Source organism: Sturnira hondurensis, unplaced genomic scaffold, assembly GCF_014824575.4.
Source record: "Sturnira hondurensis isolate 20B ecotype Veracruz unplaced genomic scaffold, ASM1482457v3 Scaffold0007406, whole genome shotgun sequence".
NCBI lineage: Eukaryota > Metazoa > Chordata > Mammalia > Chiroptera > Phyllostomidae > Sturnira > Sturnira hondurensis.
In genome coordinates, this window is record NW_028080037.1 from 823,205 (window position 1) to 837,402 (window position 14,198).

A 14,198-nucleotide genomic window follows, 5' to 3' on the forward strand; every position below is an offset into this window, starting at 1 on the left:
ACGTGAAGTTCTGCAGGAAGTTCACTGAACTACAAAAATTGTCCCTAATAACTCCTGGTGACTCAGCAGTTCTGACAGAGTCACAGCTCCCGTCCTGGGGCAGGTGGGGACATCGAGGCAGCTCTGTGCCCCGGAGCCCCTGGGCACTTACCTGGAGTACAGGTGGGGGCAATCAAGGGGTCTCAGCGGGGTCAGTGCGGCCACGGGGGTGCTGTCTGCAAACTGCACGGGCTGCCACCCTGGTGGAGACCGAGCTGGAGCCACGAGCTGAATCGTGAGTCGGGGGCCCGTGGGCTCGAGGGTTGTGCGTAAGGCGGCCTGTCGGGGCGATGCCACACTGTGTACACGTGCACACGGGTCACTTCACAGGTTTGTCCCCCTGACCCCGGGGCTCCTCACCACAACCGGGGTGAAGCTCCAAGCCCTGACCTGGGCCAAAGCCCGTGGGGAGCCGGTCCCGCCTGCCTTGTCCCAGATACCTGTCCGTCTCTGTCCCCTGAGGTGGCTCCTCTCTCCACTGGACACCCAGATGCCCCTCAGCCCCTCTGTCCTGTGGCGCTGTCTCCCTGGTCCTTTGCCCCAAGACCTCAGCCAGACTGCCGGCTCCCAGGGGCCCTTCCCTGGCCTCACTGTGGGTCAGTGAGTGTGCCCGCACCTGTCACACTCAGCTGTGCCTTCACATGCCCCATAACACGCCTCACAATGACCCCTCGACACCCCCTCCTGCCTAGCTCACTGCCTGGCAGCCTCGTCCTCAGCATGCCTGGGGTCACTGTGCCTATAGTTTGGTGACCCAAATCTGTCCCCTGCCCCCAACGGGTCATTGTCCCCATCAGACTGTTTGGTGTCCCCTCCACCGTTTCCAGAACTCTCCCCCGTGTGGCAGGCACTGTGGGAACACCCACTGGATGGTGGGTGAGGGTTCGTCCTCTGAAAGGCCAAGGCTGCGGCCCTGGGTGGGGGCGGAGCCACACGGACCCAGCTGCCAACAGGACTGCCCGGGAGAGGAGGGGAGCGTTGGGTGCTCGGGGAGGAAAATCAATCCTCTGCCCGCAAAACCGGGAGCGGAACCAGGGACGGAGCTGCCTGCGGCTGAAGTGACAGACACAGCTTTTCGCCCGAAGGGACATCGGAGCAGCGAGCTGACGACAGGCCTTGGGGGTCCGGCCCCCGTCCTGCTCACCGTGCAGCCCCAGGAGGCTGCGGGTGCTCGTGGGGGGCCAGGGAGGACCCCGGGACCGGCCCCACACCCCTCCCTGTCCGCCAGCCCCAGGCAAATGGCAGTCGGCACCTAGCCTGCTGTGGGGCCCTGCCCACCCTTCAGGGGACAGCGGGGCTGGCCGTGACCAGGTCCCTGCACTGTCCCCACAGGGTCCGCCGGGCGTCACGCCAGGGTCCAGGTTTCCTGGAAAGACACCGCGGTCCGGGGAGAGTAGGGAGTTCGCGGAAATGCAGGTCATGGTGGTCTCAGGCCTAAACCGGTGACAAAAACACCGACAACACGGTTGGTGCCCGTAAAACTCTGACGAAGGAGGAGGGCCGTGAGCCGTCACTGCCGTGGGAACGGACGCAACAACCGTCTCAGCAAAATGTGTTGTGACTCGGAATTATCTACCCTTTCTGAGGCAGAAATCCAATTTCAACATTTTAATCTGCGAAATAGAGGAAGAAACAAGCCACAAGCAAAAAGACATTAAAAAATCAGTGTCTATCGATTGATCGGTCTGTACAGATAGGTATGGCATTGATTAAGGCACATACAGCCACGTGTGTCAGTATGACACACACTCTGTTACACACGCCCCGTGTGCAGCGGGAACCACCACGTCGTGAGACAGGCTCCCGCAGAATGGCATGCACACCCCGGGGGCACGTGCCACACCGAGCACCATGGGCAACGCATAGGGTGCGGAGAAAGGTTCCGTGGAAAGGCAGGTGGTGGCACCACGGGTGACGTCGGACCACGTGGGTGAGGACTCGGGAGTAGGCAGGCGGGGGGCTGGGCGGGGCGTGCGACTGAGCGATCCACCACTGGGCAGAGGCGTTGTCCCCGTGCACACCGCCTCCTGTCCTTCCTTTGTGCCACTGGCGGTGTCCCCCCAACTGCCACCAAGTGGCTCCGGTGAGAGCAGGTGAGGGGCGTCGCCTGTCTCTGGGTCCCAGAGCTGTAACGTGGGTGCTCAGTCAATGCCTGGGGTGTGCCATCCTGCGTGGGATTCGGCCCGTGCGTGTTTCTCTTTAAATTTTTGTTGAGGGACTCACGGTTCTGCTCACCCCTCTGCAAGCAATGACGCCAGACCACACGCACTGTGTTACGGACACGAAGGTTTTGCTGCATCAAAATCACAACACAATTTCTCTACGCAGCGCCATTCTCTGCCTGGGCTGGGCTGGGCTGGGCGCTGCTCCGACACACGATTCCTTCCCATTTTATCTTCGGCCAAATTACACGGAGATGATAAAGTATCGCAGAGGCCAGAATATACAGCACGTAAACAAAGTGCACTCTTATTCACTAGAAGCAAAAGGTTTGTCTGCTGCGTCTTGATGCATTAGCTGCGGGGAGCGAGTGCTGCAGAGTTCACCGACGAGAGTTCCGCGTAGACAGTTCCCACTTGGTTCGCTTCACCGGGAGCGAAGCAGCAAAAAAAATCCGAGTGTAAATCCTAGGAATACAGTGTTCTCACTCTGGGGTGCTCACGGCAGGACAGGGACCTGCCCCTGAGTCAGGAGGACAAGCCGGGCTGGCACACGGGACTCCCCACCACGCCTGGGGGCCTCCACCGCGCCAGCCAGGGGCACCCCTGGCCCAACCCCCGGGGCTGAGCACCAGGCCGGTGGCACCGTCTCACACGCCGGTCAGCCGGTGCTCCTGGGACCTCGCTGGGCGGACACACGGCAGTTCACCCGAGGGGACCTGCAGCTCCGTGTGACCCCTGCCACGGTGGGCGTGCCTGTGGGTGACGGTCACCGTCCGATCGCCGTGACCGGGGCGAGGGGCATGAGGAAGGAGCCAGAAGATGGAAGCCGTCTTCTGAACACCGTGAGGGGCCACCGTGCGGCGGGGGCAGGGGCTGGGTCACAGTGTCGGAGCCAGCCCACGCTCCTGCACGCATGTTTCACAGACGCCGCCAGCTCTACCGACCACCGCGGGGCGCTCTCGGCGACCAGCTCACATCCACGGAGGTAAAGCCTGGTGTGCGCAGGAGCCCGACCACACCTGCAGTTGTGACGGTTCCACGGCCCGAGGGCCTGAGTCCACGAAGGAACCTCAGCTCTGAAGACGGACGGTGGCAGGCTCTGCACGACGGGACGGCAGTGTGCCGTCCTCGGCAGTCTGCGCACCCACCGTGGAGAGGCGTCCGTGAATGATGAGGGGAGGGCCCTGGGGGGAGTCAGGCCTCGGAAAACACCCGGCCGGGGCCCTGGCTGGCCGCCCACTGTGAACAGAAGGCTCAGGTGCTAGAAGGGGGCAATTTGAAGGCCGGCCGAGTCGGAAGCATGAGCAGACAGGAGGGACACGATGAGAAGCTGCCCAAGTGGCAGTGGCCTCAAAGCCCAGCGCCGAGCCCGGCATCGGTGGGGCCCACGGCACAGACCTCCCACCGCAGCGTCGTAAGACAGAGACTGGCTCCGGGCCTGGAGCCTGGCTTCAGTGAGCCTGCTGCTGGGTGACCTCGGCAGGGACACACACTCCTCATTCTCTGCCCCAGGTGCCCCATTGCTCGGCCCGACCCTCGGGGAGCACAGTGACCTTAACCTTCCTCGAAGGAACCGGCTCTGGGTCCCAAGCCCCACCCTGGAGCAGGTGCAGCTGCCCCCCCGGGGGCCACGCTTGCTCTCAGTCCCAGGTCTACTGCAGGCCGTGACGTGGGGAGGCCTGTGTGGCATGACAGGGGACCGCTCAGCCTGCATGGGGACCTGGGCCGGGGGGTCCGCCCGTGGCTGTGCACCAGGCTGTGGGCTGAGCGGGGGCCTCTGCTCACACAGGGGACAGGTCCACGCGGTGGGCAGAGTGGCTGCTCTTGTCCCAGGGGCTGAGCTTGGAGGAGGCTGTGCCCGGCCGGGTCCCGTTCATCTGCGAACCACAGAGGGTGCGGGGTGAGGACCCTGGACCAGCACCTGGGCCCCAGTGGGCGAGGAGAGCTGGCCTTGGACAGGAAGCTGCACAAGGGTCCTTCCTGCCGGGCTCCCCAGAAACAGGGTCTTGAGCTGGAGAGGGTGCCCTTCCCCCACCTTCCTCATCTTTTCCCGGTTCCGGTGTGCGTTCACTCGCTCACGCACCATCTGCCCGTCCACCCACACGTCCACCCGTCCATCCTTTCATTCATTTGTTCGCTCCTTCACCGCTCTCTCCCGCCCTCCCTCCATCCCCTGTCCTCTCCCTCTGTCCGTCTGCACACTCGCCCGTGTGCAGTGAGACTGGTGTTGGCTACAGGACCACAGCCGTGACCCAAGCCCACTGGGTCCCGGCCCCAGGGTGTTAACCACCCGGAGGGGGGCGGACGGTGGCCAGGAGGCGAAGGAGTGAGCAAAGCCATCGCTGAGTGGACGTGGTGAAATGGGCGGGAGCCCCATTCAGTGTGTCCAGGGAGGACTTCCCGAGATGACACTGAGCACGCACCTAAGTGACAGGTAAGGGGACGAAGCAGCTCCAAGCTACCCTGGGTGTGGGCGACAGACAGGTGACCACCCCCCACCCCAGGAGCTGAAGGGTAGGGGGGTTTGAACCTCCAGCACGGAGACCCAATGTCCCGGCAATGTGAGGGGTGGAGGGCAGGGACCCCCCCCACGGAGGAAGGCGGGGGGCGGTGTGCCTGCTGTCCCTCGTGCCCACGGGACCCCACCAGCGTGTTGGAAGTCTGCGTCCTGGTTAGGCGATCTGCACGTCCTTCCACCCCCTCAGTCGGTATGAGAAGTACTGACCGGGCAGGAGCAGGAGACAGGCCCGTGTGATCTGGTCAGGGACGGGGGACCAACGTGGGCGCAGCACTGGCCCGGCCATGTGCAGCCCGCAGGCTGCGGTCGGGCGTGAGAGGCCGAGCAAGAGCCACCAGCGAGACCCTGCAGCCCATGGAGTAGGGGGTGGGGCAGGAGGGGCTCAGGGTTGGGGGGGGGCGCAGCCCCAGCCACCCTAGGCAAGGCCCAGGCTGCGGGCGGCTCCGTGAAGCAGGAGGACCAACTGCTGTCCTGTCCAGGGGTCCGTGAGGGCCCGGGAGGCGGGCGCCCAGGGAGGGTCAGCGTGGCACGGCCAGCACTCACCACGTCGGAGCCGAAGGGCTTCGGGAGGGCGCTGCGACTGGAGCTGCTGCTGAGGGACCAGACCTTGGTCTTGTGCTTGAAGGCGGCTCTCACCTTGGAGGGCAGAACGCGGCGCGTCAGAACCACCCCGGGGGCTGACTCAGTGGCAGTCGGGGCGCACTGTGAGGGGCCTTGGGAGCCCATTTCGAGGCGAGACCCCGAGGACCAGGTGCAGGGGAGGGACAGGTGGCGGAGGCTGTGGTCCCCCCAAGTTGCTGGCTCCCTGGCAGGCGCAGAGGCTGCGCCCCTGTGGGCTGGACCCTGAGCGGAGAGAAGCGGCTGGCTCTGGACAGGGGGACGGGGCGCATAGTGGCAGGGGGTGGAAACAGGAGCGAATACACAGATACCTGCGTGGGTCACCGCTGGGAGCCCGGCCTGGGCTGCTCCCTGGTCTTTGCAATCCCAGGACCCCTCTTCCACGGGCCACCAGCTTCCTCAGTGACACGTCCTGCCCGTCCCACCCCCGGGCCTTCTCCCCACCTGACTGTCTCCACTGAAAAGGCAGTTGGGGAGGGGGTTGCTTCTGCCCTGTCCCCACATGCCACCCCGGAGACATCTCCCCATGACCATGGAGTAGAGGCTGAGGAACACCACGCCAAGCCCACTGTTTCAGGGTGGCCAGAGCAGGTGCCATGCCCCAGATGGCACCAAGGAGGAGGACTGCGTGTCCCCTGGCCAACCGCTGGTCCTCCCAATGGGGAGGCCTCCTCCCTGCACCCAGGACAGTTTCTGGAGGCTCTGCCTGCTTGGGGGGACGTGGACACCTCGCCCTCCCTCCTAAGGTCCCAAGTCTCCTCTTTCCTCCCCCTCCCACAGCCCTCGGTCCCTGCAGGACAGTCAGTGACAGAGGAGGCTTCCAGGCTGCTCAGCAACAGAAAGAGCCAGGTGGGGCCGGCACCGTCCGGCCTCGCCCCACACCAGCCTGGCCGCTCAGCTCTGCCTCTGCCTGTGCCGGTCCAGAGAAGAAAAGCCACTCCCAGACAGACGTACCTCGGAGTTCAGGAGACAGTGGAAGAGGAAGATGAAGAAGCCCTGAGGAGGAGGGGAGGGGCAGCATTAGGACCACCTGAGTTCCGCCAGGAATGTGCCCCCGAGGCTCCGAACAGGCAGCTCTGGCCTGGCCTGTGGTTGGCTCAGGGACGCCCCAGAGCTGCCGGCTCGCAGGTGTGTGCCCAGCACAGAGGGAGGGCCCTGCTCCCGCCCTGGACAGCCAGCTCCCCGCACGTCCGAGTGCAGTGCGGACTGCCAGCTCCCCCGTCTGCGGGTCCCCCGGCGCCTACCTGCAGGGAGTTGAGTATGGCGAACACGTACTGGAAGGCCACCGCCTGGTGGTTGACGGCCAGCACGCCGAAGACCCACGAGGTGCCCAGGATGGGCAGCAGCACGGCCACGGCCTTCGCTGTCAGCCTGCAGGAGAGGTGGCGGTGATGCTGAGAGAGCGGACGTGCGGATGGACAGGCAAAGGCTGCGCAAGCCTGGGGACGCAGCTGCACGCTCCCCGGGAGGACGGCGTCCCGAGCTGCTATGTGTGGGACAGAAGGGCGCAGTGACAAGTGCCACCCATGGCCGTTCTGTGGAGGCGAGGAAGGCCCTCCAAGCATGGGGCCCCCACCTGCACCCGGAGACGTGCCCGGGGTGCAGGGGCCAGTGAGGGGCAAGCATGTGGCTGTCTGGGACGCCCATGGGCACGGCTCAGACAGGAGTGGGCGCTAGCCAAGGGGTGGGACCGGGGGACCGAGGTTGGCAGGAGGGAGGGATAGGCCCCTCCTGGCCCGACCACCACCAAGCTGGGGGCAGGGCTGGGGACCGGCCAGTCTCCCAGGGCAGTGCCGTTCGGGTTCTTGTCATAGATGAGCAGGGGATGTGACCCCCGCCCCAGGGGCCTCTGTTTGGCCACAGGGCACAGCCTTCCCAGGTGTCCAGAGGCTGAAAAGCCCAGGAGGCTGGAGCCACCTGTCACTTTAATCCACACGGTATGGGATTCATTACAGAGTAATTGCCTCATCGATTTGCGGTTGACACATCACTGTTTTCCCTGCAGGTTGGAAATGATTTACTGCGGCTGAAGTAACGCCCGCAGCACCAGCCGCCCCGTGTCCACGCTCTGCTTCCTACAGCGGCTGCCGAGCCCCCCAGGAGGAGCCGCCCCACTCCTGGCCTGCGGTCTGGTGGGCGGGGGTGGACTGCACCCGGAGCCCAGGTGGCTGGTGTGACTGAGTCCAGGGACTCAGGGAATGAGGGGCACTTTCCCCTGGGCCTGACTCCTGCAGCAGCCACTTTGTCGCCAGGAGGCGGGCTGCCTCTGAGCAGGAAGCGGACCCGAGGTCACAGAGCTGAGGGGCATGGGGGCCCTGGGTCCAGGTGAAGTCATCTGGTCCCTATGTCGTCTTCCTCTTGCATCCCGGGCTTCCTGGCATCAGGGATAAGTTCCCCTTTTCTTTAGCCAGTTTGGGCTGGGCTTTCTGTCACCTGACCGGGGCCAGGGAACCCTGACCACAGAACACGGGGGTCCCTCCCCAGCACCTGCCCCTTCTCCAATGGCCCAGCCCAGAGCGGCACACCAGGGGCCGCTCTCCAAGGATGTCCCTCTGCGGGGCAGCCCCATGAGGTGTCTGCTGTCACCACCCCCCCCCCCCAGGCAAGGGAAGCAAGGCATTCAGGGTCACATATGTCATGCGGTCCCAGCAGACAACATGAGTGGAGGTGGCACTGCCCTGGGCACGTGGGCTCTGGGTTCCTCCGCATGAGTCCATACCCGCTGCCTCTTCCCACGTGGGAGGCAGTCCCCAGGGGGACACCCAGAAGACCCCTCTCCCGTGATGGGGCATGGAGGCTGTGGAAGGGGCTGGTCCTGGTCACAGGGACTAAATAAGGAGCCAGGCGAGGACACTGGCCCCGCGCTCCCCTGGGGACACAGCGAGGACAGAGGTGGTGGCCCGTTCTCCTGCCACCTGAGCTGCCCTCTGTGGGCAGGGCCCCCGTGGCCACCCAGGGTCCACTTACTTGAAGGCACTAGGGTCGCCGCGGACCTTGAACTTGTCAGCACTGATCTGCGAAATGACCCTGGTCACCGCGACGAGGATGCCGATGTTGACCTGCAGGCCGACAAGGGGGGAGGGGCAGGGCTGCGGCTGCCGCCGGAGCACGGGCCTCCCCTGGCCGCTGCCGCCGCCCCAGCCAGGAGGTGTCACTCAGGAGAGGTGCCACCCACATCCCTGAGCCCCTGCCCCCTGGGTTTCGTGTCTGTGCCTCGACGTGACAACCTGGGGCTCCCACAGCCCTGCGCACGGGCTCGCTGCATCACCCTGGGGAGTGGACACACGCCCCAAACCTCAGTCTCCCCACTCGGTGACAGAAAGCAATGACTGCCATGCTCGCTGACCACTGAGAGGGCCCCGGCGCACGTCCTGGCCCCTGGGGCCCGACCCAGTCCCACAGGGGTGTGAGCCACGGGGCACAGGGCCTGTCACCTGCTGCCCCAGGCCCGCTTCCTGTGGGACACCTGCTGGAAGGCCCCCTGTGGGGCCTGCGGGGGGTGCGGAGGGGTCTAGAACAACCTGTCCCCTTCCGTGGGCAGCTCTCCGGGGTCCTGAGAGGCTGGGTGAGCGGGTGACAAAAGGGCTGACAGTCCCCCGGTTCCCCTTTGCCGCAAGGTCCAGACCGATTCAGGCTGGGCGGTGGTTGGCAATCTCTCCCTCATGTGGAAAAGCTCTGAGGCCACCGACAGGGTCAGCGAGGCCAGGACCCTAGGTGTGACCTCGTGGGCTGGCTGCAGGCGGTGACACAGGAGATCGGTGGTCTGCCCCCCACCTGCCCTGGCACACAACCTGGCAACCCAGGCTCTGGAGGGACCTGCAGGCAGGGGCTCCCCCTGCTCAGGCCGGCACCCTGGGCACACCCCCCTCTGCTGCACAGGCACCTGCCTCCCAAGGCCTCCCATGGGGGCCTGCACTCTCCAGGCACCTGCCCTGGGGTGGCCTCATCTTGGGGCCCAGCCAGCTCCTCCCTACCGGGCCCGTCCCCCAACCAGCTCCCAGCTCCCAGGTCAGCAGGAGCCTTTGAGATGCCCTCCGTGCTGTTGCTGGGGAGGCGGGACCCTGGGGTCCAGCGCGGGTTCCTGCCTGGCCCCATGTGCCCTGCCGCATGGGCAGGTGAACACCAGGGGCGGGTCTTTCAGTCTGGCTCCTGGCCTTGGTGGGGTGGCGCCCCGCACAGCTCACTGCACCTCACTGGTCCCCAGGGCTCACCTGTCCCGTGAAGGGGTTGCAGGAGGTGCCCAATGTTGGGGTGCGGGTGTCTGACCCCATTGCACCTGTACCCCCTCGCTGCCAGCTGGGTTCCGGCCACAGGAGAGCCACGCTCAGCCAGATCAGGGGAGACGGGGGTCCCCGAGGCCCTGTCACGCTTCAAGGGTGGGAGCGGCAGTCGCAGACAGAGCTTGAGTCTGTGACTGCAGACAACGGCGCGAGCGTCTGAGAACGGCTTGTGTCTGAACTGGGCGGCCATCGTGTGTCTGCCTGGACGGGCTCTGCCTCCGTCACATGCATGGTGGGCAGGTCACAGTGCCACGGACCCTGCCACTGTCACCAAGATCCGGCCATTTTTCTCTCGAATAAACGTCCTTGGCTTCTATCTCTCTGAGTAAGTTCTCAAGTGCTGGACAGCTTGGTTTCTACAGGCACCGTCCACCCACGGCTGCTGTGCATTCTGGGAGAGCACACTGCCGCCCCGCCAGCCCCGCCTCCTCCCCTCTGCAAGATTCCCAGATCCTCAGGCGCCCGCAGGCGCCCAGGCCTGGCCTGTAGCAACAGATGGGGAGCCACCTGGACACCCACCAACAGGCCGCAGAGCGGGAACTGTGTGGCCGCCCACTCAGGGTGGGGTATGGGCAGATGTACCCCCCACCGGTCCTCACGAAGCCCCTCAGCCACACGGGGCTAGGCGCCAGGGCCGGCCTGCTCGTGGGCAGCGGGAAAGCAGGAGCCGAGAGAGAGGACGTGGACAGAGGCTGCTCATGTGTGTTAAAATGCTTTTTCTTCCAAATGTCTGCCCACGTGTGTTAGAATTCAAACCCAGTGACCTGACTAAATTTCTGCTCTGAGCCATTATAAATTAAAAGGGAAATTACATAAACCCTTTTCCCCGTGAAAGTCACAGCAGCATCCTTGGGCTCAGGAGGAAGACAGGCTGAAATTCGAAGTGTCCCAGAGACTCAGGGAAGGGCACAAGGACAGCGCGGAGTCTGGGAGCAGGGAGAGGGGCGCCTGGGAGCCCCTGGGGAGGCGCTCGAACACCCCAGGGAGCCCGGCGGGCTCACCCCCCCGCCCCCCCCCTGCTGCTGGGTGACAAGAAGCGTGTGCCATCCCGGGCTCCCAGTGCAGAGCCCCACGCACACAGCAGCTGTGTGGTGGGGTCACTGAATGGGTGATCGAACTGTGGCCAAGCATTTTACAAGCATAACAATGCTCCAAGCGAGTGACTAGACTCCAGGTCCTGTGTCACATGCTGGCCTCCCTACGGCCCAGACGGAAGGGTCTGGGTGACGGTCAGGCGTCATCAGCTGTTAGTGCTCTTCATCGTCATCCTGTCTCTGCAAGGCCCTGCCGGTGGGTCTGTTTACCGGCCCCTCCCTCTCAGCCTGCGCTGGCCTGACTTCATTTGCACACACGCTTCCCTCGTTAGCAGGATGATCACGTCCGCTGCAGCATGGGGAGGCGCACAGCTAACCCCCGATCCCTCGTCAGGGCGGGACTCAGAGGGAGCCGGCGCCTGCGCGAAGACCAATCTGGGATTTCACGGAAACACACGGGAGCAGGCCTGACCCCTCGCTGCACGGCCCCCATCTTGCTTTGTGCCACAAGTCAGCGGAGGCCCAGGGGCGGGGCACACGGCACGTGAATCTGGTTATTTCACTAGCGGGGCATCTCCACGTGAGGTCAGCCAGTTGGCTATTTATGACCCATGCCGAGGAATGTCTGCTTGCGGGGGACATTATTCCAGCTGCGTTTCAGTCAAACAAGAAGCCGGGGGGTACGCACTCAAGATCCTGGGGACCTCGGGTGGGAGGAGGGAATGACTGGGGTCCAGAGCACGCTGTGTCTTGGCCAGACCCAAGGCTACATGGTGTTTACTTGTGAAGAATCACCTAGGTGTGCAGCAGTATTTCGCAGTGCAAGAGCGATGGGTGCACACACGCACACCTACAGAGAGCCCCGCAGGGCGCAGACACACCTGTTCCTACAGCTGTGCCACGTGTGCACTTCCATATCCATCGCTGTCTCTTCATCTGCGACTGTAACTACCTGTGTCCACGCCTGTACATGCACCTGGGTCTGCAACGGTGCTTCTACATAACTGTATCTGTGCCTATGTAACTATCTACATCTGTCTCCAAATCTATGCAACTGCATCTGTGTCTGTGGGTCTGGAACTGTATCCGTACCTTTGACCTGTAACTCTGTATCCACACAACTGTATAGGAACACAGACACCCTGACTTCTGCGCAGGTATGAGGAAGGCCACCCACAGGCTCCCTGCTCTCAGGGGCCCAGACTGCGAGGCTTCTGTAACGCCTGCCGGTCCCGGGGCATGGATGCCTTTGGCCGGACCGAAGTCCCCCAGGGAATGACGCGTACCCTTCCGTGACTGGGGAGAGCAGGTCCTGAAGGGACACTTGGCCGGTGTGTGTTTGGCGGAGGTGGCAGGGCAGGTTGTTACCAGAAGGGGCTCCAGCTTCAGGCCCAGCAGGCCCCCCAGTGACCCTTCGGGACGAACCTCAGCAGGACCCACAGCACCCACACTTGGGGCACACGCGCTCCCCTAGAAAGTGCCGGCAGTGAACGCGCACATGCCCCAGACCAGCACGGGCCCGATGCGGCTGCTACTCTGAGTCTTGCTGCGTCTCCTGGAAAGTGAGTGGGGGACCCTGTGGAAACAGGGGCCGGACTCCAGTGGTACGGCCAAAGGCCCTCTGAGGGAAGGGGGTGCTCCCTGCCCCCCGCAGCGAGGCCTGACAAAGTGGGAGTGGTGTGGGTCTCAGGACCCCCCACTGCACCCCTCAGACCTGGGGTCCACACACCCTCCTGTCAAGGCCGAGGCGGTGAACATCTCTGGCTTCGCAGGCCAGTCTGTCCTACAGCGTAAGAGCAGCCACGGCCAATCCTAAACATGGGCTGTGAGCCAGGAAAACCCCACTCATGAAAGTGGGCAGCGGGCCAGCTCAGGCCACACTTAGCTGGCTGTTCCACTGGACAACGAGACCACCGAACCCCTTCGCAGCCCACTCTGCCCTCCCCATTGCCCCCTGACGTCCAATTTCCCGGAGAGCAATGCGGACCTCAAGTTGCCTCCCGGTTAAAAACTGCCTGGGAGCCTGACCTTGGGGACTAGGCTGGGCAGGGGTCTGGGGGTCACGCCCCCGCAGGAATGCCAGCAGGGCTCCAGCTTAGAGGACTCGCCACGCTGGGCTCCTGGGGCGGGACCGCACACTGAGGTGGGTGGGGCGGGACCTGGGCAGGCGGCCCCCAGACCCGCGCTGTCGCTGCCCGACATCGGAGGGAAACTCAGATCAGTGGAAAGCCCTGGGAGGGGCTGACCTGCCCTGGGGCCTGCAGATGGGACAGACAGGGTGAGTGGGGACAGAGGTTTGGGGGGAGGACCAGGGGTGCGGGACTTACAGACACAGTTCCCCTTGAAACTCATCATTATTTTTCTATAAATCTCCCTCCTGAATGTCCAGGCACGGAATTACTGCAGGAGATTGATGCCTGGGGCAGAGACTCTGCCAGACCCCAGAGAGCAGAGGGAGGGAGCCCTGTGATCCTGAAAAGGCTGGTGACAAAGTGACTACAGATGAACTTCCCTTGGGCAGCCCTGGGGACAGGGGACAGCCCTGGATTTGAAAGCTCAATAACGCATCACCACGGCAACGTGCTGCCTCCCAGCTGAGCAGGATTAACTGAAGGACACTGTCTCAGCTCTCTGCTGACACAGAGGACGGGCACTCCCAGGCGACGGGCCGGTCCCTGTCTCCCGTCCTTCCTGGAAGGACTTTCCTTTACAGAGTGGGGTGTGGTCCCCTCACTCACGGAGGTGGCACGAGGATGCAATTCTGACTGTTGGTGACAAGGACAGAGAACATCCAGGCACTGCCTGGGACTGGCAGGTGCAAAGACAGACAGGCCAGGAAGGCGGCTTGACAGGGACGCCCGTCAGGTAGGAAGGGCCAAGGCCAGAGGGAGCCCCGCGGCCGGGTCTGTGGGGACAGCACGGCCCCTGCACCCGCAGCCCCGGGCCAGGGACCCGGGTGAACCTGACCGCACCACCCTGCCTCCCGATCACCTGCTGGCGCCTCCACAGGCCAGACCTCCAGCTTCATCCAGGCACAAAAGGGCAGGCGTGGTCAGCATGGGGGGACGATGGTCCCTGTCCACACAGCCTTGTCTCCCTGTCGCCCCCCATCAGGGCCCAACTGGGACCCCACAGAGCGTGCGATAGGCCCACACAGGCCCCAGAGCCAGGAGCACCGCCGGCCCTCTGGCCCTGTTTTCTAGGAATGACACTGTGGCTACGGAGGACCCAGGAGCCTGGCAGGACCACAGGTCACCAAGGAAATGACCCGCTGTCTTTGGACATTCCAGAGCACGTCACCTGGCAGGGGACAGGTGTGGAGGACAGCAGTCAGTGTGGCCTGGATGAGGGGCCCCTCTGAAGGTGCCGTGTGACTGGGAGGTGTCCCCTCCTACACCTGTTGGCATCTGTCCCTCACCTGAGGGGGGAACCCACAGCTCTCGGAGGCAGCAGCTGAGAGGCCGTGTCCTGGCCTGGGGGGCAAGGCGCATGTGCTCTGGGGTCCCGGCCCCACTGAGAGAACAACAAAGGCCTTTCTCCCCACAGA

At 64.1% G+C, this 14,198-nt stretch overlaps 1 protein-coding gene across 2 annotated transcripts in view; it reads right to left on the minus strand.

Moving 5' to 3' along the window:
* Positions 1-1,670: 1,670 nt before the first annotated feature.
* The window catches only part of ADGRD1 (adhesion G protein-coupled receptor D1), a 61,533-nt gene continuing 49,005 nt past the window's right edge, over positions 1,671-14,198 (minus strand). For both annotated transcript variants that reach the window (XM_037051860.1, XM_037051859.1), the window contains 5 exons: positions 8,305-8,396; positions 6,582-6,708; positions 6,292-6,333; positions 5,263-5,355; positions 1,671-4,078 (listed from right to left, as the gene is read on the minus strand). In XM_037051860.1, the coding sequence (XP_036907755.1) occupies positions 3,983-4,078; positions 5,263-5,355; positions 6,292-6,333; positions 6,582-6,708; positions 8,305-8,396 (450 nt within the window). In that variant the 3' untranslated portion in view covers positions 1,671-3,982. The remainder of the gene's footprint in view (positions 4,079-5,262; positions 5,356-6,291; positions 6,334-6,581; positions 6,709-8,304; positions 8,397-14,198) is intronic.